Source organism: Brachypodium distachyon, chromosome 2, assembly GCF_000005505.3.
Source record: "Brachypodium distachyon strain Bd21 chromosome 2, Brachypodium_distachyon_v3.0, whole genome shotgun sequence".
In the NCBI taxonomy this organism is placed as follows: Eukaryota; Viridiplantae; Streptophyta; class Magnoliopsida; order Poales; family Poaceae; genus Brachypodium; species Brachypodium distachyon.
The window spans coordinates 38,548,929-38,576,547 of record NC_016132.3 but is presented as its reverse complement, the minus strand read 5'-3'; the positions used below and the strand labels follow the sequence as shown (position 1 = coordinate 38,576,547).

Here is a 27,619-nt window from a genome sequence, read left to right as displayed (position 1 = left end):
TTTTTACATCGCATTATATAGCGAGGGATGTATGGACCGATGTGGAAGTGCAACAAGAAAACAAAAGCAAAACACACACAACCAACAACAGTTTACTGTTTTTCTTATCTGGTGGACATTTCCAATTAAATTGTATTCCCTCCGTCCAAAAAAAGATGTCTCAAATTTGTCAAAATTTGGATTTATCTAGACATGACTTAGTATATAGATGCATTCAAATTTAGTCAAAGTTGAGACATCCTTTGTTGGACGGAGGGAGTACTTGCTCCTTCCAGTAAACTAAACGTGGTCATCCTGGGCACACAAAGAGTCAACATTTCAAAACTTTATACAAGGGACAGGCAAACGAGACCAATGAAATCATGCACAAGCTTTATTGCCTTAGCTTAAGTCAACAATCATTCCTACTGGCCAGACATTTTATTTTACATTTCGCTGAACATTAGCTACATATAAATATATAAAATTGTAACTGTAAGGCATTGGCCAAAACTAGCACCAAGACAGAAAGAGAAAACCTATAGTTTTGTTAGAACTATACAGCTTTGTTGCCAGGGATGACATTCATCCTGAACCGCTCTGTTAGAAGTATAGCTGCAGAAAATATGAAGTTGAATGAGCTCTGAGAGATGAAAACAATTTATCCCAAAGTGAAGATGAGCTCGAAGATGAACACAATTTATCCCAAAGTGAAGTGCAGACATTAGTTGTTGAAATTAACTCTGCAGATTGTGCAAACGAAATGTGCTTTAGAGAGATCGCAAAAGTCTAGGATACTTACCAATACATTAGATAGATGGCCTTGTTGCAGCCGGTTTTACTTGTATCCTTGTTAACTAATATACCCAGCACAAGATATCCGGAATGCTTCTGCCAGAGAGAAAGCACAAGGCAGCAGCAAGAACCAGGTTCATCTGGTAAAACAGGTCGATCATTTGGCACTGGCCGTTTGTGCTTGTGATTGGAGTGCCATGTCCAGTTCTTTGATTGAATGACTGAGCTTAGCTTTCTCATTTTCCGTTTCCCTCTTGGCTTTCTCCGTTTCTGCTTCCTTTTGGGCTTGTGCAATGTCTAGCTCCTTAATTGAATGACTGAGCTTAGCTTTCTCAATTTCTGATTCCTTCTTAGTTTTCTCTGTTTCTGCTTCCTTCTGAGCTTTCTTCTTTTCAAGATCCAACTGCTTGCAGTTCTCTTCATGAGAACGCGTGAACAATCGCACAAAATTATGGAGCGTCGTGACCACTGCAAAAGCACATGAGACTTTCTATAAGAACTCATTAAGAGTAAAGGGATTGTATCAGTTCTTTTTATAAGCATTTATTATTGGTACTCTACCCCGAAGTCACAACTAATTTAAACCAATGTCCATAAAAGATTTAAGGAAATTGAAATCATTCAAGTTTCACCTTGCTCAAACGGACAACGTGCTTTTCGTAAGAATTTATTATTGGTACTCTACCCGGAAGTCACAACAAATCTAAACCAATGTCCAGAAAAGATTTAAGGAAATTGAAATCATTTAAGTATCACCTTGCTCAAACGGACAACGTGCTGGATCTTCTCCAAAATAAAGTGCTAGAGCATCTGCATTCCTACCCTGCAGGGTTCAAAATTAGATTTATTTTATTATAAAGAATACGATGATTAAATTGCATAAATGATTGGGTACCAAGCTCTCTATTTGTCTTCTATAAAAGAGGATCAGAATTTATAAGTCCCTTGTAGCACCACACTTCGATCCTTTCCAACTACACATTTTTTAACTGACCCCACAAAAAAACATTTTTTAACTGAGATCCTAGTCGAACTAATGCAGATGAGTTAATGAAGTTTCATGTTATTAAGAATTGCAGTGAAAATCATCACTTTGAACAAACAAAAGAAATGTTGTATAGTGAAGAAGTAAATAATCTGATCAATTTTTGGCGAAGGGAAATAATTCAAAATAACAATGGAAAAAATAGCATGTTTGGAACACATGAATTTCGATAGATTTTCACATGAAATTTCTCAACCCCTAAAGTAATGGGGAAAAATTCCGATGGTCCAAAAAGGGCCTGAAGAATTGCAATCAACATACTCCAGCCACAAATAAAATATGTTAATAAATATTTCAAGGGAAAACCCAATGTACTACCAGGTGTAGTTACTCCCATGTTGAATATACTACCATATGGCAGCAAACAAGCGCAGCAAATTCTTTTACATAGTCAAATACAAAAACACTTAGTGAACACAAAATTTATAAATGTGCAAAAAAAAGAGGATCAAATGCATATTTGTGATAGTAAATAATTCGTAGAGGTAAAATAACAAAATATCTCAAATATTTACAAAAACTGGGGAAATTCATAAATTGAATTGGTAAAAGCCAAAAAACATTATAAGATTGAGAAACTAATAATATGAGATAAAAAACATTTAACAAATTTAGCATAGACTGAAAAAATTCACAAATGGTTAAGGGAAGAACTCTAGTGGCACTCCTCCGGTCCTGAGTTCGACTCCCCGTGGGAGCGAATTTCAGGCTTGTTTAAAAAATTCCCACGTCTGTCCCACGCCTTAAGCATAAACCTAAGGCCCGCCCGGACCCGGTCTCACACGGGGCTTCGGTGCCGCTGTGTATCAGTGGGGCAGGGTTTCGGGGGTTTCTCCACCTGCGTGAGATGGTCTTCTTCGTAATGCAAATGCCTGGGGGTGGCTTACCCCTTTGCAGGTTGAGTTTTTTTAGTTTGGTTGCTAAGATCCCATACTGTCAGCCTATACCTAAACTCTACATGCAGGACTAATTCCAGCACTACTGCAATGTACAAACACAGGCTACCACCAACAGCCAGGGTGTTATAGCACAGACATCAAATTTGCTCAAACAAATACACATACCACGTTAGAATAAAGTGAAGTCAAGGCTCTAACTTCAGCTTCAGCACCACTGAGAAAACCCTTTAGTGTCTGCCAAAAAAGGTACTTAATTAGATGAATCATCAGGATGGTAATACTTTCAAGAAAAAATTGCCCATTAAGTAGGCAACACACATACTTATATTGTAGTTAAACAGTTATAATTCATATTTACTAAAGCATAATTGCAGGAGAAAAGCACAACGGTTGCAGTTACCTTGCGAAAGATCTCCGACACAGGACCATCATTTTCAGATATAGTTAATTCTTGCTCCACTTTCTCGAGTCCTTTGTTTAGGGCCTGCATTTCCTCTGCTAAAGACTTCAACTGTATCTGCACCCAGTCCAAATGGATCATTGGCGTTGTCAATATCTGAAGCAGACAAAACACCAAATACTCCGTCAAATCTAATACCTTTGCTGCCAACTCCAAGCTAGCCAAATCTTTAGGGAAATCTAGAAGTTCTGGAAGTTTCTCAGAAAGCACCTGCAGTGACATGATTGAGTCATTCAAGCATATCAACTACGGTTCAGTATTCAGACTTCGTATGCAGAAAACCTAGTTGTATTTGTAAATTGTTTTTTTATCAAACATATATTAAAATGCACATGATTATGTATCAGAAGATAAACACCGAGAAGGCGCAAAACAGTAAGCAACACGAAAAGAAAAACCAAGCTTCTCAGTTCTGTGGTTATTACACCAGTATTATTAGAAAAATATTTCTACGGACTCTAGAAGTAGAAGGAAAAATGCTAATGTTGAATTTGAACGAGAAGGTTTATCCATTAAATTATTGGGTAACTCAGGAATTTTGAGCTACCTAAACCTGATATAACCAGTTAGCAGAGATGATTTAAACTTGAATTCTAAAACTGGAAAACATTCAATGTTAACTTATATATTTTATCTGATCTATGCAACTACATAAAGTTTCTTGCAAGCGAATAACAAAAGTAGCGTTAAACTATCTACATGTACATATGAACAGATGTATACCTTGGATAAATAATGCATTAAGGTCATCTTATTGTTACATGCACGTGTATCGCTTAGTTTCAGTAAGCTGTCCAACCTGAAACCAACTGCAGAACCTACAACGAACAAAAAGGAGCTGTAGTGCAGACAGGAAAAAGCTGGGCAACCAACAATCTATAAGATAAAAAAACTACTCCTACATGTTTTCTTAACAAGCTAATGGCCTGAAGAAAAGATATTAGTTCGTATCTTTATTTTTATTTAGAATTAAACAAGTCTTTATATACAATATATAGTACAAACTCCAACCAAATTGGTGCGTAGTACTCTATATTACTAGTACTCATACAGCCAGACCTCCAAAAAAAAATGGGCATCTAGCTAGTGCTCATTAGTTAGCCTCGTGCTGCGCACCAACATTCACATACTAGGTCATATAGCTGATGTACATGCAAAGTGCCAAAGTCCTACCATTGCCTACATGAAATTATTCAAACATCAAAATAATTTTCATTGTAATCCAAACTGTATAAACTTGAAAAGGAATATATAGTTATATTCCAAACTTTGTACTTTAATTGGTAACTGCACTTAACATTTGCAAATCACAAATGAACAATGTTAACTTCACAGCCAATATATTGGTCAACAACTCATACATGAGACTGCACACACCATTTTGAAATGAAGCACTTAAACTACTAATTAGGCTTCACATTATGATGGAAATGCACTGCTTCAGTCATTTGATTTAAGAGTTCTGTGGGATATAATTATTTTCATACTGGGCAACTAGTTCAGATGCCACCAAGTTATGCCTGCATACATTAGTTCACCAAGCATTCAGAATCTAAGATTAGTCTTCAGCAATTCCACAAAGTCATAAAAATGTTACAACCACCGTTCTTTTTACAGGCTGATTTGACACTTAGCTGCATATCTTGATGGTATTCATGGAGTAGATATTTTTTACACGAGGATAAACCAATGTCAATCATAGCATTTCATTGTGAATAGTGAGTCTACAGTGAAATATGATTACCTATGGCGACAACTAACAATTATAAAACTTCATTTCAAAGGCATTCATTTTAACTTACATATAGTAGTCAAATAAGGATGAACAGTGGTGCCACCGGATATTTACATAATTACCTCATGCTGGGAAAAGCATGTTTATAAATACAAAATTGTAGTTAACTAAATGTCTCGAGAACAAGTACCCATTTATAACTTTGATTACCTCTAGCAGTGCCTTGGTTTAATGCATTTCCCAAAGAAAGAATCGTCTGCATAATCCTTTTCAACTTCACCGAACCCCTTATCTGTGAGCATCATATCAAACTATGAAATGCATTATCTTAATTACACAATACTAACAATTGAATGTATTAACCTCTTCTGCAGATGAGTTAACAATGTTCAGATTTCGCTTAAGGTCAGAAACCTGAGAAAAAACTCACTGTTAAAAAATACAAATACCAAAAAGGCCAACCAACACAATACAGTTTCCTTGTAGCAAGAAAAGGAATCAGTTATCTCACTTGAGAACGGAATTGAATCTTAAATGAGAAAACTCTCAGCTTAGAGTCCACACGAGGTACTTTCATAAGCTCCATGAAGAACTGCAGCACAAAGCAGAACATTGTATCTTAGATACGATTAACCAAAAGATAATCATTGAAAGCGTGTTTCACAAGTTATCAATCATGGACATTATAGGATACCACCGCACAGATATGTTTGTGTTACAATACTCCCTCCGATCCATACTTTGTACTAAATCAGCGACACTTATTATGGATCGGAGCAGGGGCGGGCCCAGGATTCTGACCGTGGGTATTCAAAATTGTTCTAAAAATTTGCTAAATCAAAATTGCAAATATTTGCATCTGATCAGACACGTTGTTCTCTTGTGTGCAACGCAGCGCACATGAGAAACCGCAGAATTGCGAAACCACCGAATCATAGAGCAGTAGCCAACCCAAATGCGGGGACACCGAGGAGCGGAGTAAATTAGGAGGCAGGAGCAGTCGCTAGGTTTTTAGAACCAGAGACATGTCTGTTTGGGGATTTAGAAGGAGGCGGGGAGAGACGAGGTGTAGACCGACATCAATAAAGGTCGTACAGCATACAGTTCGGTTTTCAGCGATCCAAAGTCCTATCTGGACCATTGGTCCAACTTGGAGGAGGAAAGAGAGAGATGCAGTAGTCCATTTTTACACTCAATGCTGGAATACCCTTGAGTTTAGTCCCAAATCTTATTTACATGCATACATACTGAATACATAGTATACATATTCATTTTTTTGGCAAAATTTGATGGGTATTCAATTGAATACCCTTGAATAAAGCTGGGCCCACCCATGGACCGGAGGGAGTACAAGTTTCACTTAAGATGTAATAAAGTTGGAATGCAAACTGAAAGGAAGCAAGTCACCTGTTCGCATTCACCAAGTACTTGCTTATCTCCTTTGTAAGCCTGTAGTGGTTACAACAATGCATAATGAAAACTTAGAACTCAATTGATCTTTTTAAAAAAATGAACACCACTGCCTGAGTAACCTAGTTACCTTCAGAAGTTCTATTTCCTCTTTAGTTGGAGTGAACTTAATTAGATTGTCCACCTGATCAGCATCTAGGATAGTATCATCCAAAGCAAGAATAGCGCTCTGCATACAAAGTGAAAATGGGTAGGTATCATTAACGAAATACAGAGTATATGTCTGCCCAAAAGAACCCAATTACACACATTTTTAAATTTATTTCAGGTCATTTCTATGGTAAATCGATAAACAAAGGCATCACCGCTTCACCAGAAGTAAGAAATGGTTAATCACTTACAACTATTCCACTCTCTTACCATCATTTCCCTACAAAAACTCAGTGCCCGTCATGTAATGGATTATCTAAATAAGATTGTCTCAAATATATATGCTTTATTGTACGACTAATAACAACATCAAATGCCTTCGGATATTCAGATAATAACGAATTGTTTATTAGATGATGCCAGAAGTTAATTGCCCATCAGCTTACCATTAGGTCTGGAAGGGGCATTTTGACTTTTGTAAGCATTATTCCACAATTGTTAGCCCGGCGAAGATCAATCTATGATAGCAAACAACTTAGGTTAGTGAAAACGCAAACAGTAACACAAAGTAAATGATGAGGCATAAACAATAACTACAAATGTGTGCAATGACATGCAAAATTAGCCAAGATGGTACAGGCCACGAAGGAAAGGAACATAAAGAACTGGGAACCACACATCAAACTCTAAGGAATTAAGGATCTTGATTAACTGAACATGTTCTAACATGCATCTGCTGCAAGCATTTATCAAGAGATGGCTGATTTTGTGGTGAAATATAAGAATATAATGCACATTATACTGCACAACTGACATAAATCTTAAGCTACTCCAAACAGATTAACTTCTGATATATGCAAGCGGCAGCCAATAGTTGCTTATTGAAGTCTTATAAATACGAGATTAACGGTTGATTAAAAAATCTGTTTAGTAACTATTAGCAACTTAGCATAAAGCATGAAGGTCAAGCTTATACAGCTATAACATAAACCTGGTAGCATACCAAATTGAGAATACACATTCATTTCACAGATTCTACAAGGATACAATATATTCAACAGTTTGGCTTAACAATCAGGATAAATGAAGAATATACAATGTGAAATATTAGGATGAAAGGGACACCAATTCACCTTACTGATGAAGTGATGAGCTTTAGTAACAACGAAGGTATCAAAGCGAATAAAAACAAACAATTTAGCTGCCTCAGTCGGCAAATAAGAATGCAAGCCCAGGAAAGTCGATAAAATTCACAAAGATATTGTGCTTGGGCTTTGGGCTAATACATATATATTTTTTGAATTGGGTTGTTGATACTCAATAGTACTATTTCTCTTGTTAATTCAAATGAATTGGACGTTACCAAGCTAACAAGCAGCTCTCATGCTTATGGTTTAGGGTTTAGCTCAGTGCGTTAAGGTAACAAGCTGAAAAGGTTCCTCAGCAAATGTTCATCAGCTTTTCAAGCTTTGTCACCAGCCCTTCTATTAATAATAATAATTGAAAAAAAGAACATTGTAGGTAGCCAAACTAGTACCTAGCATAACAAACTACTGGAAAGGACAGGTAGGACAATAACTGCTCTAACATAAATCATAAAGGTGCTGAGAGGAGAAAGCTATAACAGCCATATCGAACCAAAATAACTCGCAGCACAACACATAAGAAGTCATATGTACCATAGGGAAAGACAGTTAGATAATCAAAATAAAATCATTAATGAAAGAAGTGAAGATCTTACAGACTAACTGGAACAATTTGAGTGCAAAAACATGTGCTACATATGCTAAAACAACTCACCAGATGAACTTTCTCTGGCTTCGTCCCAGATGCACGACTCCCCGACTTATCTGAATTCCTAGCATTTGAATTTGGTACAACAGTTGAGAAAAGATTTTCTAGTTCTGACATGTCGAACACCGGGGCTCTGCATAAGTCATAAGAAGATGCATTAGCATTGAAAATCGCAATGCATGACCACTAATTGGGCAGTCGAGGTGTTAGAAACATACTTTGAAGCTTCCTCAGCTTTTTGCCCCTCCGCCCAGAGACTGCCCTGCATTGCTCGTGTTACCTTCACCCAGTGCAGTGGCTTCAAATTGGACCTTCTAGATGTAGCCTGGCCAGATTGAAGGCTCTTAGACATTGGACCTGAAGGAGGTGCAGGTCCACGCCCCTTCGTACCAAAGAAATTAGCATTACCACCAGGAGGTGCTGGTGGAGGCACTACACTGCCAGCTCCTTTGCATCCACAACCCTGATAGCTGGCACCCTTTGAGAAGCTTGGAGCATGAGGTGGTGGTGGACCTGGAGGAGATGCCAATGATATGTCCAAATTTCCATAGGGTGGTGGTGGCGGCGGCGGCGTAGAAGCAATTCCTGGAGGTGGAGGCGGAGGCGGAGGCGGTGCTGAAGATCTAATGGCAGATGATGTTGGGGAAGGTGGTGGAAGTGGTGCAGCAGGAGGACCAGGAGATGAAGTAGAAACAAGTGGTGGGGATGGAGGTGGTGCGGCAGGTCGAAAAGCCGATGAAGGAGATGCTGGTGGTGGAAGTGGAGATGGTGTAGAAGCGAACGGGGGAGGTGGAGGTGGAGATGGAGCTGGTGCAGCAGGTCCAACAACATGTGAAGTAGAAGCAACTAGCGGACGTGCAGGCGGTGAAGGAGGTCTGCTGGGAGAGGAGTTAGGTGCAGATGGAGGAGACTGAAATAGTCTAACAGGGGATGTAGGAGCACAAGGTGGAGGTGGGGGCAATGCGGGAGGTTTAACAGGAGAAAGCCTAGGGGTGGATGGAGGTGGGGGTGATGGTTGTGCTGGAGGACTGAATAAAGTTGAAGTAGGGGCAACCAGGGGAGCTGGATGACAGTGAATACTAGGAGAACTGGAAGATGACGGCAAAGTAGGCAATGGAGGTGGATGGTGAGCAGGAGAAGTTGGTGACGAATCTTTTACAATGTTACTGGAACCTGCAACAGGGGAACAACTTTAATTAGAAACGGAAAATCTACAATAGTAAAATATATGAATATGCATTTCAGCTGAACCTGAATGATTCTGAGACGTTGCCTCAGACATCATAATAGCATCAGATGCCACCAACAACGCCGGCGCTGATGTCTGAGGAGGAGGTGGTGGTGGTGTACCCTCTGTTACAACAGGAGTACCTGCGATATCATCAAAGTTAAGACTGCAGGAAACACGAGGCTATGGTCATACAACAAAAGAATACTGTTGAGCAAACCTGTTGTTGAATGTTGTCCTGGTGATCCCTTTGATGGAATTTTGATCGTGGCACTTGAAAGATTTGATATTGTGGGTGCGATTATGGTTGAACCACAATTTTCCGAACCTCCAAATGCAGCATGGTCTTCCAACAAAGCTGTAATTCCTAGGGCTGAAGGTGAACTATGGAATCTTGGGGAAGCTGAAAGTGATCTCGGAGATGAGTTGCTAGAAAGAGCAAAACTTGACCTAGAAACTGGAAACCGCTGTGACATGATCATAGTGGGTGAAGAGCACTGTACTGGGCCATATTGCTCATCAGGCTTTTCCTGTGAAGATGGTCGCTTGGTACTGATGTCAGCTATACGTGCTATTTCCTTATGAACAATGGAATTTCCTGATTTTCCTTGAGAAATGCTGACCGGATCCATCAGGGCCAAGACTGTTGAGTGTTCAGCATTGCTTGGTTTGTTTGGAGCATTGTCAAATTCTTTGTTGGTTGGAGAACCAAAGTCCCATTGCCCTGTTTCAGTTTTAATGCCTGAATCTTTCTTGCCTGGAGACACCAACCCATGCCTCAGCTGTATATTTTCCGATGAAGTAAGCCGTTGGAAAAACTGGACTGCAGCGTCCCCTTTCGGATCTAACCAGTCCACAAAGCTGAACATCTCTTGAACCTTTGCAAATGCTTCGACTGGTAGACCCTCTTTCTCTCCTATACCTGCCGCTTCCATGGGGTCAAAATGATCTGCAGTGTCCATTTCTGAAAAAAGAATCTATAACCACACAGGATAAAGAATACATTTAGTTTCTGCACGATGTATAGAGAATAAGTTGACTGCAATAAGGATTGCATACCTCAGCTCTGAATTGTTTCGGGAATCGATCTTTAGCGTCCCACATTATGTCAATTTCATCACGATTAAGCATCAGAATGTTAGATCTGATAAATGCTGTGTTGAACATGACTCTGAACATCATCTCTTCTTGTTCCTGATCAGCATCAACGCTAATGCATTCAAGGACAACATCTCCTTGGATATGGCAGTGAATATCGATCTTAATCAACTCACAGTCTGCCTGAGTAGCACGAAAAGAAAAGGTGAGAATGGCATGTTAATAGCGAAGCAAATACATCGTTCATCGCACGTCTAGTAGCGAAAGTAGAGATGATAAACGTGATGGATTCTGCCAGTTCTCCAACAGAAAGAAAGTAGTCGACAGCTCACCCGCTTGTAAAGCCGAACGTATTTACTCCTCTTTGGTGTTGAGAAAAGAACCATGGGGTTGTCATCTGTACCAAACAGAGGATCCTGCCCATGGATACGGAATATCGGCCTACATCCATCCTCCCCATTAAATCCCGGGATGTTCCTCAGTATGACGCAGTCCAAGGTAAGCGGCCGATCGCCCGGCGGCCACTCGGAGCTCACGTTCCTCCGAGATATGTAATGCAGGTACCTTATCTGTGAAGGCATGGGGTTGAGCGGCGAGAGCAGCTGGATGAGCTCGCGGGGTGCCTGCCTGTAGACCATCTCGAGCGTCCTCTGCTCGCCGATGAACTGTTTCCGGTAGAGCAGCAGGGTGGCGAGCATGAATGCGAGCGCGGCCCAGCCGCCGCGCTCGCAGTGCATGATGAGCACGTTGTGGTGGGCCAGGGAGAGCCAGCTCTCGGCGGACCGGAGGAAGTGGTGGATCGTCTCCATGGTGAGGAGCGGGACGCCCTCGTAGTGGCGCGGGTAGTCCATGACCACCATGTCGTAGCCGGAGAGGATGCTGGCCAGCAGGCTCTGGGGTTGGCGTTGGGGTTGGGAGTGCGGCGGCGCGGGGTCCGACTCCTCATCCCTGAAGTTGAAGACCATGAAGGAGGCGTCGGCGAAGTGGCTCCGCAGCTGCGAGACGATGTCCCCGATGTAGTGCCGGTACCGGTCGTCGTCGTCGAAGACGTCGGTGCTGAAGCACGAATCGAACACTGCGCAAAACACACGGCGTTGAGGACGCCTGTCTGAAGAAACCCTGCAAAGCACGACGCATATGCGCCACTGCCGGAAATGGCGAAAGCAAATGCGGCGGCTAGGACGACGAACGGGGTGACTGAGGAGGAAGGGAATCAACGGAGAGAGGCACGCACCGTAGACGCGCTCGGTGATCTCGAGGAGCCCGTCGGGGGGCTTGCGGTAGAAGAACTTGCGGAAGAGCGCCATGCGGCGTCGGCGGCCGCCAGATCCGCGCCGAGGCGGAGGGGGGGCAAGGGCAATGCGCCGTCGTCGCTAGGGTTTGCGGCTTGAGAAAGCGGCGGCGGCGGCGGCTGGCTGCCGCTGATCGTGGGGAAGAAGGGGATTGGGGATCGGTGGGGAGGGAGGGAAGAAGGTGGCGGAAGAAGAGAAGATATCTCTGCCGTGTTTGTATGCGGTCGGGCGGTCGGTCGGGTCGGTCGGCTCTGTCTGGTGGCGCACGCTACGCTAGTGGGCGCTAGCTCCCTCGGTCTTGTGTTAACAAAAGACTTGTTTCTTTCTCAGGCTTTGCTTCCTGGGACAGCGACTCAGCGAGCACGTGCTGGGGGGACACCAACACAAAAGCCCAGAACTAGCATCATACAAGTATATCTCCTACAGTGCCAATATTGTTTTCAATTAAAGCATGTAAGATGATGCCAAGATTTTAATTTACATACCCAGATCTAGGATATTTAAGTAAGTATCCAAGCTGGATCTCGCATATATCATGCTCATAAACTAATCCACAAATCTTCGAGTGAGATCTCGCTTGCATGCATCCTGACCACATTTGTGTAGCGTTGATTTTTCTTTTTTTTCGGAAATGACGTAGTCGTTGATTTCGAAAGAGCGAAAGACGTGACACGGTGACGCTAGATGTATACGATGCGTCTGATTACGGCGTGTTTCTACTATCTTATATATCTAGATGACATGAGATGAGTGAGAGAGAATTGTCTTGCTTACCTTTCTACCTCAATGCAAGCATGTCCTTTGTTACACATATGTCTTCGGTCTAGACGAAGGGGTGAGAAAAGAAGATCGAGAAGACTGAGAGTGCTGTTTTGGCTCTTCGGTGGTGTAGGAATGACAAAAATTTTTTTGACGAAACAACCGAAGGAAGTACACGAAAACACAGAAAGAAGATACAAGAGAGGGGGAGTTTTAGATTACAGCCAAAGCAAACCTAACTATCTAAGGGACATCATCGTCACCGGAGACCAAATCGCCAAGCCCGGCCCCGCGCGATTTCACAGAGCCGGAATGACAATTTTCAATACGACACATACGGTGACACCGGAGATATACATATATGTAATATGGCTCGGTATAACAAGTTTTTATTGTCTTTCCTATAAAACGTCCGACGGATAAGAGAAAACTGTCCTTTTTGCCACTATGCATATCTTTAGATGCGGTGCCTGTTTTTGTTTTGTTGAGTTGGAGGAGAAAGAGAAAAGACCGAGAAGGCTAAGCACAGGTGCAGAAATGGCAAATTTTGATATGATGCTAACGACGACAACTAGATATATATGTGCAGTATGGCTCGAAATAACAAGTTTTCATTGTCTTATCTAGATGATGTGCAACACATAAGAGAAAACCGTCGTCTTAATCACACTATCGTGTTTTTACAGGTATCACATATGTTTTTTTGTTAACGTGGGAGAGAAAGAGAGTAGAACAATAAGGTTGGGTGCGGGTGCCGAAATGACAAAGTCTGATATGATGCAAACAATGGTAACCAGACATGTTACATATATGCCGTATACTATATGTATCCGGTTTGACAAATGGAATGATCAAATGTATACGATTTTTTTTAGAAGGCACTGGCGCAACAAAAAAAAACCAATAAAATTTATTCTCGACGCTGCCGATGAAGACCACACGACTCGTGAAACTAAATACTTCTGAATGCGCATAAGAAGATCCAAGGTTTTCCTACCTCACAACGCCGAGACGACGGAAAGAGGCAAGGGAAACCGACCAATTCCAGCGATATAATCCAGAACCCTTTTTAGTCCTAGATATGCAGTCTGTCCCTCTGAAAATCAAGCATGGGCCGGGCCCAGGCCGTCCGAGGAGCATGGCACCGCCTCGAGCGTGATGCAGGAAGGAAGGCCTTGGTTGTTTGAATGCATAAGCCCGTTTGTTCTCCTCTCTCCAGTCTCCATTCGACCGGCCCACTCTTTCACGGCCCAACACCCCACGCGACGGTTGGCATCGGCGGCGGCGGGGAGACTGCGGCGAGCAGCCAGCCATTGAGTGGCGGAGGCGCGATGTGTTCTAGCGTTCCTGCGGTGCTCCAGCCGAGAGCTAGGCGGCGGAAACGGGGGTAGGGAGGGCAGGGGGAGCGCGGCGAAGTACGGCAATGTCGGCGGCAGATAGGAGGTCAACGCGACATCTGCCGCGAGGCGTTCCAGCGGCGGCGTCGCACATGCACATCGGCCGGCTTAATTCCTTCGCGGTAAGTCGGTTGCCTCCGCCCCTCCCCTCCCTTTGCCTAGTTTAGAATTCGATAGCGTGGAAATGCTTTTGAGTTTTGAGCCTGATTTCTGATTATTCTAATCCAGGAATTCTCAGCAACTTGAATCGCCAAACGAAATTACTGAATAGGTTCGTGTTGAGTTTCCTAGCAGTAGCCAACTATCTAACTAAGCATCAAAGGTTCCTTCTCAATTCACGAGACAAGCAACTTCTATTACCATCAGCTCAAAATTCCTACTTGCATAACAAGGCCAACAAACAAAATTGGATATCTTTCTTTACGATCAGGTTTACTGCTGTACAAGTACAATGGAGGACATTAACCAACAGGCTTTTAGTGCTGTCCAATGTTAGTTTTTTCACCACTTGTAATTGTGGTTTCTCTTGTGCTAATAGAATAGTCAGTGCTCCAACCGGTTTTCTCAAGATAAAATAAAAATCTACACATAAGAACTGCGAGCCAAACATAATTAGCTACAAGGAAACACTTTCGCCACGCTCTACTCTACTCTGCATGAAGAAGTTGCCCTTTCTTCTTCCTTTACCATTCTGAACAGCCTGCAAAGAAAAACACATCTTCGTTTCTTTCCATCACATACCACAAAACAATTTTTTTTGGCAAACTTCTTACTGCTAACTATGTACCATCAGATCCTATGAAAACACATGACATTGCTACTCCCTCCGTTCCAAATTATAACATGCTCTAGATTTGTTCCAAGCCAAATTCTTAAAGTTTGACCAAATCTATGGGAAAATCTGTAAACACCTACAACTCTAAATTACTCCAACCGTTCCAAAATATAAGGTATTTTAGTTTTTCCCTAAGTCAAACTTTTAAAATTTGACCAAAATTATAGAAAAATATACTAATATCTACAATATCAAATAAGTATATTACGAAGATATATCATAACGAATTTAACAAAACTAATTTATAGTTGTAGATGTTGGTAGATTATTCTATGAACTTGGTCAAACTTTAATAAATTTGACATAGGACAAGCTAGAACATCTTATATTTTGGAACGAGTAACCATATATAGTATATTTATTTGATATTTTAGATATTAATATATTTTCCATAACCTTAGGCAAATTTAACAAAGTTTGATGTATGACAAAGCTAGAACATATTGTAATTTGAAACGGAGGGAGTAACTCCAAGCGCATCAACTTAGCATCGCAGATGCCTCAAGAATTAATATCCTTAGCATCCCAACAAGTTCAAGAGACAAAATGTTAGACCATCAACTCATACCTGCATTCTGAACGACCTCAGTATTTGAACAATGAAATCTCGTGACCTGCAAATTCAAATAACTGACACGAAGCACATACAATCCGTACAGTTTGTGCATTCTAATTTCTAAATATAAATATGCAAACAAATAACAACCGCAATAAACTGTTATTCTTTCAATAACATCCAACAAGAAGTTTTCATGATTACATGATACTACTAAATGTTACTCAATGGACGACTGCACAAATAGTGTAGATTGCAGAAAATCTATGGAAGCAAATAGTTTCAAACTCACGGGGAATTTTCGGCAGGCTTGAGATTATACTCAGCACCATCAGCAGATTGAATTGAAAATTCAGTAGGACGCCCATATGGAATATTGATCTGTAAACTTTAAATTCGGTTAGACCTTACAGAACCCACAAGTAAGAAAATGCAATGCAACGCAAAATTCAGTTAAGCCTCGGAGAACCCACAAGTAAATGTCAGAACATTACTTGTCCCCTGTGAATCACAACATACTAAACAACCAATCGCACTGCAAAATTCAACTAAAACCCCAGAGAACCGACAAGTAAGAAAATGCATAAAGAAAAACTAACTATCACTTTCCTCTCTCACAAAAAGAAGTGTTATGTTTTATCGTTGAGATCCTGCAAATTTGACCAATCATTTTTATTAAATTTGCAAGAACTACTAAATGTCTAAAATTTGTACCACTACGAATGTACCTTTTATTATTAATATACTAACATAAACTCCATGCAGCCAAACTAAATACGTAATTATTTACAAATGTAATGATATTTTAAAATATTTTATCACAAAAATGACAGTTTTTTTCCCGAGAAAACGCAAGAACCTTGCGTCTCAATATATTGAAAAGGTAGAACAGTATTTACAAGCGGATACGGCTGGGACAAACATAACGAAAAAGAAACTAGTGAACGTCCCACGATGAAGGCAGGGCAACCCTAAGACCCAAAGCGCCGACGCTCACCCACACCCTAGTTTCCTCGAAGGTACAATCATTCCGGTGTTTCCAAATCATCCAGGAAGTGAGCGGTGTCATCCAGGAAACGACAGTTTTTAGTGGGCGGAGTATAACCAGAAGGAAGAACAGAGTAATTTTAAGGACAATGATTTTTGGGAACCATACAGCTGTTGCTTGCTGGAATTTCTCTGTAATAACAACACCACGCTGTCCGTTACACTTAATGCTGTAACCTTCCCTCTTTATTGCCAATACAGCAGGTTCCCACATATCTAAATATCTAACCTGCAAAATTAATGTTTCAGTGGTTATATAACATTAAAGAACTGTAGCAATAATTGTTCGAGCCTTTGACAGACCACTAGAGAGAGACAAAACATACGGGTAGCAGAACTTCATAAGAGGCATGCCCAATTGAAAGGCTTGTCTTGATAAGCTCCTTCATTTCAGGATCTGCACAAGTAATGATTCTGTACTCAGTAACATGCTTCTTCTAATACTTTCCAGTGTTGTACTTAAAAACAACAATCACAATGAATGGAGATTATTTCAGGAACTCTTTAGGGGGCATGGAGCTCACATAATTCATCAATTAAAACAAAAACATGCATTTTAACTACAAAAGTTTATGCTCTGAACCAAAGAGACAAACATCTTCTCAGTAAACTCACCGTCAGTGATTTTTCTTTGTTCGTTAGCATAAACCTTCACGATTTCCCCCTACAAAGAAAATAACTTAAGTTAAATATTACGAGTGTCCCTGCTAAAAGTTACAATGATCAACCTTTTTTAGTTCTTAATGGATAGGAGAGAAAATCCTAATCAAAAGCCGATTCCAGTGTGCAAAATAGAACAAAAAATTCCAATTAAGAATGATCAGACAAGAGGATTTATGGACCTTTCTACCCCATTCATTTAGAGGCTGGACCTCAACGGCTAGTATAGTATCCACATCATCATCGGTAACTAAATGTGTGGGATTCGTTGAATCTACATCAAGGAATGATAATGTCAGTTTCATTTTTCTCATAGTACACCCAATAAAAATAGATAAAAGCCTCCTAGCAGCTAGTGCAGATGGTACCTTTTATGAACCTTACGGATCCATCTTCCAAATGGTGGACCCACTGCATTTGCAAACATGGAAATTATAATGAACTGACGACAAGTCCAAAAAGACATAGATTTGATAGAATATAATATTTGCAACTATAAAGTGCACCTGGAAATTACAAAGTGTGGTCCCGTTGATGGAATACCCATTTGCTGTAAGTTCTCTTCCAGGAAAAGCTTCACCTGTGATCCTTAATCCATCTATGGATGGCAATGAGTCATTCTCTGCGTTCGAGAAGAAGAAAAAGTGAGTCATCATCTTCAGGAGGTTCTTCTGAAATGTGGGTTTCAGGCTTTCAGCTCCCTCTACGGACACATCACTCTGAAGTCCTAACAAAACATGCATTTCAAAGACGGAAGTGCTTTATATCTTCCCAGTCAACTCACCCCACATAATTTTTCTTTTCTCATTAGCATAAACCTTCACGGTCTCCCCCTACAAAACAAAACAAAATGCTTCAGATAAGATTGAATATTATAAGCGTTCCACTGAAAGCTGCAATGGTCAAACCTTTGGTAATTTTTAAACAAACAACTATTTATAGCTGCCATGCCAAACTAATGTATTAATGGATACAGAGATAAATCCTAACCAAAAGCATATCGATGTAGCATATGATTCTCAATCTATAGAATTTGCTCTGTGAACAAAACCAGACCAAGCAACCGATTCCAATTTGAACACAAAATTCCACTTAAAATGATCAGATGAGAGGATTACCTTTCTTTCTTGGTCAACTAGAGGCTGGACCTCAACGGCTAGTAAAGTACCTACATCATCACCGGTAACTAAATATGTGGGACACGCAGCATCTACATCAGGGAATAAAAATGGTTATCTCAAGTTTTCTCATAGTACACCAAAATGAAGTAAATAAATAAAAGCCTCCTAGCAGCTAGTCAAGTGAAAAGTATGATACCTTCTATGTTATATACCGATCCATCTTCCAAATGGCGAACCCACTGTATGCACGATTTTTTTGCAAACATGGAAATTATGATGGACTAGAACAGGTTCAAAAAGGCAGGAATTTGACATAGTATCACAATATGTTGAACCTCAAACTATAAAGCGCACCTGGAAAACAACACTTGTGGTCCCACTGATGGAATACCCACTTGCTTGAAGTTTTCCTCCAGGAAAAGCTTCACCTGTGATTCTTAGCCCATATATGGATGGGATTGGGAGTGGCTGCGGGTCTGCAGCTGCATATTCATCTCCAGAAGGTTCAGCTCCTTGGTCATTTTTCAACTCTTTAATCACAGTTTCAGTCTTGTTCAGTTGATGGATGATATGCACTATAGTGGGCCTGTTGTGCCTGTCGGTTTCCATGCAGCCCAGTGCTATTTCAATGCATGTGTTCACTTGCTCGCAGTATGCTTCTAGTGTTCGGGAAGCACGCCATGTTTCCTGCAACCTCTTCCTCCAGTTTTCATGTACCTATGAAATCAAAGCGTAAAGCTACGATGATAAATCCTCCATTTGAGAGACTGAGCGATTGACTACAATTATTCTAAAATGAGGATACAAGTATGTTTTTGGTCCCTCAACTTGTCGGAAAGTACACACTTAGAAATAAAACTCGAGGCTCTGAATATTTGTTAGGTGGATAGAGGAAACAGCAAACTAGTTTTGCGTTGGAACATTAAACATGTTTTTTCTGAACAAGAAATACACCGATATTTAAGGAAAGGGTAACGTAAAACATATCACAGTACTTATTAAAATAACAATCGATTGATTTTGTGAAGTGGAAATAGAATTTCTTACTTGATCAAGAAACTCTTGGTGAGTCATTTCAGCCCTCCTGGAGGGGCCTCTAGGTCCTGCAATTATCTTTGTAATCACAACACCCAGGCTGAATATGTCCAACTTCTTCGAGACTATGTGTTCAAATAAGTATTCTGGTGGCAAGTATCCACTGTGCATGTAATCATACAATGACAAATACAACAAATATGTAACAAGCACATTCTGTTTCATTACGAAAAACTCGTTTGGGCTGTAAAGAAGACACAAAGTAACTCATTTGCATGAGGCATTTTCAACTTACACTGTTCCCATAAGAGTTTGTGTGATCATGGTTTGTTCTCCATCGTAGAGCTTGGATAAACCAAAATCTGCAAGTTTTGGCATCATATTCTCATCTAGCAGTATATTGTCAGGTTTTAGGTCCATGTGGTAAATTGGTTCTTTGAATCCTTCATGAAGGTATTTTAATCCCTCACAAGCCCCCTTGATAATTTTGTAACGTGTGTTCCAGTCAAGACCATCACATTCCTCTGCAAATTAATGAAATATAAATGTAGACAAATCTTATTTTCTTGAAATGCTAAATACTCCATATAGCACACTTGAAGAGGAGAAGCCTCTCGTACCAGAAATATGCTTTGTAAGGCTCCCATTTGGCATATACTCAAAGCAGAGAGCTCTGCTTATCTCGTCAGCAAAAATGGTTTCTCCCTCATGCAGCATAGGTTTATGTTGTGTTTCGTAGCAGTAGCCAACTAACCGTACAACATTCTGATGCTCGAGCCTCATAAGGTTTTCAAACTCGCGTTTGAATTGCCCATCATCGGTTCCTTGCATGTTATTATGGAGCAGCTTCACTGCAATCTCTTCACCGTTGTCATACACCCCCTACTCAAGGTCAATCATCAACATTCCATATCATTTTGAAAGCAGACAAAAGCAAGTATGTATAAGGCTCTCTTTGGCTGGTTGTCACATTTTTTAGTACATACAGAAAATATTTTGCTTGACAACGCGTATTCATATGTCGAAATAAGTGTGTCATGTTACCTTGTAAACCGTTCCATATGCACCTTGACCAATTTTTCGCCCCTCGGAGAAATTATCTGTGATTTCTTGTAATAATCGGAATGTTAGGCTTGCTGCATTTTGTAACTTCTTATCCATGTCAGTGTCTCTGCTGGTAAAAATGGAAACCCTTAAGGCTGGGCAAATTAGAGAACATACTACACTGGAGCAATCAAAGCCAACGGAGGGAGTATATATGTTGTACTCCCTCCGTCCTGAAATAAGTGTCATGGATTTGCATAAGAATCTATACAAATCAACGTCACTTATTTGGGACGGAGGGAGTATATACCACCAAAGAGAATAGTAATAGGATTTCAAAGAAGTCCTCAGTTCCACAATAACCATGAAAAGCCTTAACTAAAATGTTGACTAGACAAATTTCATGTGGCCGGTTAGCTTGACCTAGCAAGAACAAAGCACACACCACCATGGGAATCTCTGGAGCGGGTAGTACTGATCGATCCCAGAGAGAAGTATAGGTACTACTAACCTGGAGATGGGGTTGGAGTTGCAGGGGCGAAGGCCTTCCTGCAGGTCTCCATCGGAGTTGGAGCTAGGAGATGCCATTTCCTTGGTCCTTGACTTGAGGGGAGCTAGGCCGACCCGGCCAAGACGATGTGATCAAGTATAACGTAGGCTGGTCGACGGTCCAATTGTCCAATTTCATCGGTGGTGATTAGGAACGACAGGTTTGTCAATGGTAGGGGTTAGGTGGGTTGGTTCCTGGGGGTCAATTAGACCGGATAAGGGCGGCTGCCCTGGCCGCCTTGGCCACTTCGAATATATATATTTTTTAGTAGAGCCCTACTCTTTGCTTCTTTTCTCAGTGCGTGATCGAGCCACTTGGCACTGCGCAGGACGGCCCAACCCTTTGAACCAAACAAACCCCAAATGGAGCAATTGTGGTGGGCTGCAATTGTGGGGGGCTGCGATTGGCTGCTAACCACTGATGTGAGCACGTGAAGATCTCAATCGGTGACGATGGTATATCAACTAGAGAATTAATTCAGAGGGCACCACAACTGTTAAGATTCGACTCAAGAGTAGACAGTAGATATCGATGATTTGATTTGACACTAGTACTCTCTTCGTCTGGAAATTAAATGACTCTTATTTCCGGACGGGAACAACATTCTTTTTCTAGATGTATTGTATTGTTTCTTTGTTTATTCCGCAGCAACGCAGAAGCATGGCGGCTAGTAATATGTAAGCTAAAAGTTTATTGTTTCCTTCTCTTAATTATTTGGCTCATTATGTGAGGAAACGAATATGCAATCCAAGATCCATTTGAACCAACACGTTTCTCTCGAAAGATCTCGGAATCAGAGTAGTACCATTGTTGGAGGTTTCGGTCATTCTTTGTCCGCGGGCCATTCACCAGATTACTATCTCACTACTGTTCGCCGCATACTCGATTCTACTTCTACCCTCTACACTGTAGCTCAAGGGAACTCCCACGCTCTACTCCGCGGTCCACTACGACCACCGCAGCCCAAATCCCAATGCGGTCCCCGCGACTCCGCCGTCACCCACCGTCGGCGCAAAAGCCGTCAAAGCCGGAGCCCTCCGAGGTGTTCCCCTCCGGCGAGGTGGTGGAGGTGCTCCCCGACGAGCAGCCCTACCGCGCGGCGCACCTCGCCGCCGTCGTGAAGAGCTACGACCCGGACCTCCGCAGCTACGCGGTCGAATACGGCTCCCTCGCCGCCTCCTCTTCGGGGACCTCCGGCCGCCCGCTCCCGCCTGGGGTCGTGCCGGCGTCGCAGGTCCGCCCGCGCCCGCCCCCACCGTCGCTGGCGGCCTCGCCCCCCGCGGAGCACGCCGCCGTGGACGCGCTCCGGGACGGCGCGTGGTGGCTCGGCGTCGCGCTCCTCGGTGGGGGTCGGGCCCACGGGAGGGTCGCGGTTTGCTTCCCGGAGACGAGGGAGGTGGTCGAGTTCGACGCCGCCGACGTCCGGCCCCACCTCGAGTGGGTCGCCGGCGAGTGGCGCTCCCCGGAGGACTTGGTAAGAGTCACTACACCGCCGTGCAAAATGTCGTCTTTTTGTTACTAGCACTAGCATTCTGTCTCCATTCAAACTGCGGGGAAGCCCCATTTGTTCCTTTGTTGCATTGGTTAGGGTTAGAAGATGAACATCTTGCAGGGTTTTAGTGGATTGCTGCTGCATGTGCAATCTTGTTGAATGTAGCATCGATTCTATCTCTATGTGATTTGGTGTTGAGGGAGCACATTTTTGTTCTCTGCTTAGGGTTAGTGGTTGGAAGATGTTGATCTTCCAAGTTTGTGATATGCTGGTGTGTTCTGCGTTAGCATTGTAAATTGGAGACTATTGCTAATTGCTTGTGCACTGTTTTTGCATGTAGTGCCTGATGGATTGTTGTTGCATCTAGTATCTGATGGAATGCAACATCCTGGGTGTAGTGCATGTGTCCCACTGCCTGGAAGATTGCAATTCAACATATTTGTCGAATAAATTGCTCTGGGATGGTGGTTTACAGTTGTTAGACCAAAGATAGAATGTGTTTGATCGCATATGGATCATGCTGGAAAGAAGTGAGTCTAGTTGCTGTACATTTCAAGCACAGTTGCTAGTTGGTTTTTCTGGTGTTCTTATGTGCTGACAAGTTATTATTGACGTTCCTGAGTCTCGGTACAAGATGACATGCCAAGATTGTTGTGGAAGTGGCCAGTCCTGAACTATTGATGATATTGCAAATGCCTTCTGCTGAAATGTAATGCTTTAAAGGGGTTTCTGATTTCTCCTGGATATTCGCATCATCGATCAGTGTAGAGCATCTGAATTTTTTATGCTTTAAAGTTTTTTTTTAGTTCTCCGGGATATTCCATATGTCATGATAGTTTCTGATTTTCTAGCTACCGTCTTATGTCCATAGAATTAGAATTATCAGTTAGAATAGACTCAATAGAGCATCTGTGAGAATTCCTATGTGATTGCTAACATAAGAACTTTAGTCTTCAACATCTATATTTGCCCCCAGTTGTGTTGATCATGGTAGTTTTAGATTCTGATTTTCTAGCTACCGTCTTATGTCCATAGAATTAGAATTATCAGTTAGAATAGACTCAATAGAGCATCTGTGAGAATTCCTTATGTGATTGCTAACATAAGAATTTTAGTCTTCAACATCTATATTTGCCCCCAGTTGTGTTGATCATGGTAGTTTTAGATTAGATTTGCTATTCATGGCTTTTTTTTGGACTTGTGTTGTTTTTTACCTTCTTTTCTTCACTCTTCATTGATTACTAAATCACTATTATTTTTCTGTTAGGAGACATCCAAGAGAACACCATATAAGAAAGGAACACAAGTAGAAGTTTCCAAGTTGGAAGATAATTCTGTAATTGCTTGGTTCCCTGGAGTTGTTGCAAAGACTATATGGAAGGACAACCTCTTGGTGGATTACACTTCTTCGAAGAGTGATGGTAGTTCGCTGTGCAGTGAGATCGTCGAAATGAGGCACATCAGGCCTTGCCCACCACGTACATCAGCTATCTGTTTCTCCGTCAATGATGATGTTGAAGGATTCCAAGGCGATGGCTGGTGGCCAGGGATGATTATTGAGGTCCATCCCGAATTAAAATATACATTTAAGTTAGCAAATTCAGGAAAGGACCTTCAGTTGGACCAGAAGGCACTGCGGCTGCGATATGATTGGGTCGATGGTCAATGGGAGAAAGTTTCACAGGTGTGTATATAATCTTTCAACAAGCTGCATTTCTTCGAAATGTTTCTTAAGCTATTTTTTTTGCTCTTTATGTGGATGCTCCGTGGATTGGTTTTTCTGTTGATGTTTTTAATGCTAAAATCCATTCAGATGTGGGATAAGGTGAAGTTTCTTAAATCTACTTTCCTTGTAACCATTATTTCTTCTACTTATGAACCGGGCCTCTTTGGATTGGAGGATTTTCATTTGATTTTTGGATCACATGGATAGGCAACATAATTCTTATGGACCTAAGCACGAGGTCATACCTCTGAGTTTTTTCCATTATGTCTGGCAACTATGGCATAAACTCAGTATATAAAGAAAATTTCTGTGTTTTTCGTGCGGTGCAGCCAAACAGCTCCTAAATCCTAATTCATATGCCTGTGTTTTTTCAGTTCCTCCGTTTCTAAGAGTTTTATAACATTTATTGACACATAAGCTGTGTTTGGTACCAATATTTACTGAATCGGTGCATTGGAACTTTGAGATGACTGGTCATGTTCCTGTTTTGACATTTCTAATGGAACTATAGTTTGTTCAGTTGTGCAGTTCTCTTCAAATATAAAATTTGTGTGCGGAGAACTGTAAATTTTTCCGAGGGAATACTGTAGGAAAGGCTCCAGCAGTATATAATGTATTAATAAAAACACAAAGAAAAGTAACTGTGCAAGGAGGGGTGGGGGTGGGGGTGGAGGAGGTACAACGAGAAGCTAACGCACCAAACCCAGCGCCACAAGACTCTTCCCTAATCCTGACACTCTGAACCCGAAGATCCTCCTTGAACTGCAGAAGCCAGGCCATGCGGAAGGGGGACATCGTGGAAAATGAACCCATTCCTCTGCTTTCAAATATGCCAAGCCACAGTAAAAGCCTCCATGAAGAAGGTCTGCTGAAAGCCTTTCTGGCTTGCACAAGGCGCCACAGGAAGGGGGCCGAGGGGTCCCATTTAAACCAATGCTGTTCCAACAACCAATGCTGAAGGGATAGTTAAAGAAAAACGTAACATTGTTAACAAGTTGAGATATTAGATATATCTGTTTGATTCTTTTAAATTCAGAAATTGTCAATCTGCCTAAATTATTAGTTGTTAATTTATCCCTAATTTTAATATTTCCTGCGGCTACGATGTCTGCTCACTTTGTTACCTGCTTTTCTCTGTACTTATAGATTAAGGAATAATCACCTCCATTACTTGACGCGACACCCTGTCTCTAGTTAGGAGCTTAGGATAACCAAATTTAGCACCTTAGTATCTGTCTCTGTTTCTTAGACATTCTTTATAGCACATTGATGTTGGAAAACAAAGGTTCATTGTATTCTGTTTCTTGTTAGTATGTTTTACCAAGAAACATGGAGCTTCAGTTTCATTAATGGACAGCTTCCTTTTACAGCTAATTCATATTTATTATTGTATTTTTTGCAAGAAAGTTATACATATTTACTTGGGTCTCATCGTTGGCAAGTGTTTTATCTGCAGATATAGTACTAATCACTAAAAAAAATAAAGATGTTATGATCCACCGATGGCAGTTACATGAGTCAGATAATCACTTGCGCAAATCAAGCTGTTTGAGTACTGGGCAGCTGAACTTAGTTCTATTTTTAGGTAGTATCAATATGCTCTCATCGAGTAAACCAAATCAAGCTGTTCCTCCCAAGTTTGCAAAGTTAATAAATTTACATGTTCTGTTGCGTTCTAAATTCTAGATGAGTTACAAACAATGATGATGTTTTCTCGTTGCATATGTTTAAGGCAGTTTAAACTGCGAACATAGCTAACAAATGTTGCCTTTTTATGCCCTTTGGCTATCTTTCAGAATTGGTTGCAAACGGAATTTGCAAAGGGCAGTAGGGTTGAAGTCAGCAGTAATGACGAAGGTTTTCGCGGAGCTTGGTTCCAGGGAACTGTTCTTAAATCTGTTGGCCACAAGTATTTGGTGGAGTATGATGCACTGAAAGCCGAGGATGAGACCACACCTTTGACAGAAACCATAGGAGAGGAGCACATCAGGCCCTCTCCCCCAGATATCCCTGTCAGCAATGGTTTCAAGTTCCTTGACGAAGTTGATGCCTTTTGTAATGACGGATGGTGGGTTGGTGTGATATCCAAGGTTATTAGCGATCAGAAGTGCATGGTTTACTTCAAGTCTTATAAGGAAGAGAATGAATTTGGGCGCGAACAGCTGAGACTGCATTGTGATTGGGTGGGTGGAAGGTGGATGCGGATTTCCCCGGTACTCTCTACCACCTATCCATTTCCTCTGCATCTAAGTAACTATCACAAGTAATTTACTGATAACTGCTAGATAGCTAGATATCTGACCTATGCTCCTCCTGTCTTGAGGCGCAGTTACCCTCTGTTGCTATCAGTTACAGGTGTCTGTCTAACGCAATTTTTCATTGATGATTTGCATCCCCTGGCAGGCATTGGAGATGTGAAGACTGAAGAGGCATAGCCGCGTATAATACCCACAGAAATGGCTTGACTAGTTTGCCATGCTTACTGAAATGAAGTTGTCTTAGGTGCATAGAAAGGTCATCAGCAAAACGGTAGATGGCCTTCCTGCCATCGCAACTCCGTCAGCAGTTGATCTGAATGTTTTTTTATCGGCAACTGTCACCTTGCCAGTAAGATTCAACGCATTTTCTGCAAACCTAAAACTTTTGGCAACAGCAATGCTAGGCTAAGGAAACTTTTCTCTGTGAGTCTCTGATTTTAGCAATTTGAGCTCGGTTTGACGTAGACTGCTTTTCTGCATTCATCTCATGTAAACTAAATCAAAAACACTCCAACCCGGTCTAACCGCCAACGGTCCGCCCTGCCAAAATTTCATGCCCCAATTAATTGAACCTTTGGTTAGCTCTTGGACCACCTAATTTTTTCACTATACCCTTAACATAATGAATTCATTGGTTGCGTTAACAGTAAGATGAAAATATGTTCTCTCTTCTGATGGTGACAATGCATCATCACTTATTGTGCATTCTTTAGCATTGTACCAGATTAGAGAGACAGGTTTACATGATGCCATCAATGCAGACAGCATTTTCTTCCTGTGTTATGTCGTGTGTGTATGTGCATCTGTGCATGCAAGTTGTGACTGAACAGAATGGCTCATCCAAATTGCATTGCTTAGCCATCTTTCTTTCTTGAGGGGCCTGTCTTTCTCTGTCAGTTGATGATCATGCTTAACCACAGTTAAACTTGACCAACATTTTCCTTTCATAGAGGGATTGCATTTGGCCATGCACTGGAGAATCGGGTGATCTCCCAAAATCAATAAAATCGGCTTATCTTTTATTAATCAAAAATGTCACTTTTCCAGGATTTCCTCCAAAAGTACTAGTGTCAATGCAGTGCCTTTTTATTAAAGGCTGGCAGAGGAATTCATTTTACTCCTGAGATGATATGCAACTGCTCAGGACTGACCGTACTATGGCATATTTAGTGTGGTCGTTGGGCTTATCTACCCTTATTTACTACATCCATCCTATCCATCAAATCGGTCCATGCAAATCAAGAAAAATGTGGT

The 27,619-nt window shown here is 41.4% G+C and overlaps 3 protein-coding genes and 1 long non-coding RNA gene across 8 annotated transcripts; 2 read left to right on the top strand and 2 right to left on the bottom strand.

Annotated features, from left to right (window-relative positions):
* Positions 1–348: 348 nt before the first annotated feature.
* LOC100832636 (formin-like protein 6) lies at positions 349–12,139 on the bottom strand. The gene is made up of 20 exons (XM_010233525.3): positions 11,828–12,139; positions 10,926–11,668; positions 10,555–10,776; positions 9,716–10,472; positions 9,519–9,638; positions 8,486–9,440; positions 8,274–8,400; positions 6,920–6,991; positions 6,454–6,552; positions 6,321–6,362; positions 5,425–5,505; positions 5,277–5,327; positions 5,124–5,205; positions 3,902–3,996; positions 3,317–3,388; positions 3,119–3,235; positions 2,884–2,952; positions 1,531–1,597; positions 782–1,242; positions 349–594 (listed from the first exon to the last, which is right to left on the bottom strand). Exons 1-19 carry the CDS (start codon positions 11,898–11,900, stop codon positions 932–934), a joined length of 4,155 nt encoding a protein of 1,384 aa, XP_010231827.2. The 5' UTR covers positions 11,901–12,139; the 3' UTR covers positions 349–594; positions 782–931.
* Positions 12,140–13,896: 1,757 nt separating this feature from the next.
* On the top strand, positions 13,897–14,531 carry LOC112270656. Its single transcript, XR_002963037.1, has 2 exons — positions 13,897–14,163; positions 14,270–14,531. It is a non-coding gene; the product is annotated as an uncharacterized LOC112270656 (long non-coding RNA).
* On the bottom strand, positions 14,441–21,125 carry LOC100832324 (interleukin-1 receptor-associated kinase 1). Of its 4 annotated transcripts, none has more exons than XM_010233523.3 (18): positions 20,851–21,125; positions 20,340–20,469; positions 19,916–20,177; positions 19,591–19,819; positions 19,308–19,458; positions 18,615–18,977; positions 18,457–18,499; positions 18,258–18,349; positions 17,924–17,972; positions 17,646–17,761; positions 17,508–17,550; positions 17,322–17,413; positions 17,095–17,143; positions 16,806–16,876; positions 16,589–16,708; positions 15,725–15,813; positions 15,445–15,490; positions 14,441–14,741 (listed from the first exon to the last, which is right to left on the bottom strand). In XM_010233523.3, the coding sequence occupies exons 1-18, from the start codon at positions 20,925–20,927 to the stop codon at positions 14,658–14,660; spliced, it is 2,106 nt and encodes a 701-aa protein (XP_010231825.1). In that variant the 5' UTR covers positions 20,928–21,125; the 3' UTR covers positions 14,441–14,657. The 4 variants fall into 4 exon arrangements, with proteins under 4 accessions (XP_010231825.1, XP_010231826.1, XP_014754214.1 ...); XM_010233524.3 differs by having other exon boundaries at positions 18,258–18,307; XM_014898728.2 differs by having other exon boundaries at positions 20,340–20,466.
* Positions 21,126–21,721: 596 nt separating this feature from the next.
* Positions 21,722–26,829, top strand: LOC100841839 (DUF724 domain-containing protein 3). 2 transcript variants are annotated; one of them, XM_010233522.3, is made up of 4 exons: positions 21,722–22,363; positions 23,652–24,065; positions 25,904–26,320; positions 26,511–26,829. In XM_010233522.3, the coding sequence occupies exons 1-4, from the start codon at positions 21,863–21,865 to the stop codon at positions 26,523–26,525; spliced, it is 1,347 nt and encodes a 448-aa protein (XP_010231824.1). In that variant the 5' UTR covers positions 21,722–21,862; the 3' UTR covers positions 26,526–26,829. The 2 variants fall into 2 exon arrangements, with proteins under 2 accessions (XP_010231824.1, XP_003569071.1); XM_003569023.4 differs by having other exon boundaries at positions 21,723–22,363; positions 23,649–24,065.
* Positions 26,830–27,619: the final 790 nt, after the last annotated feature.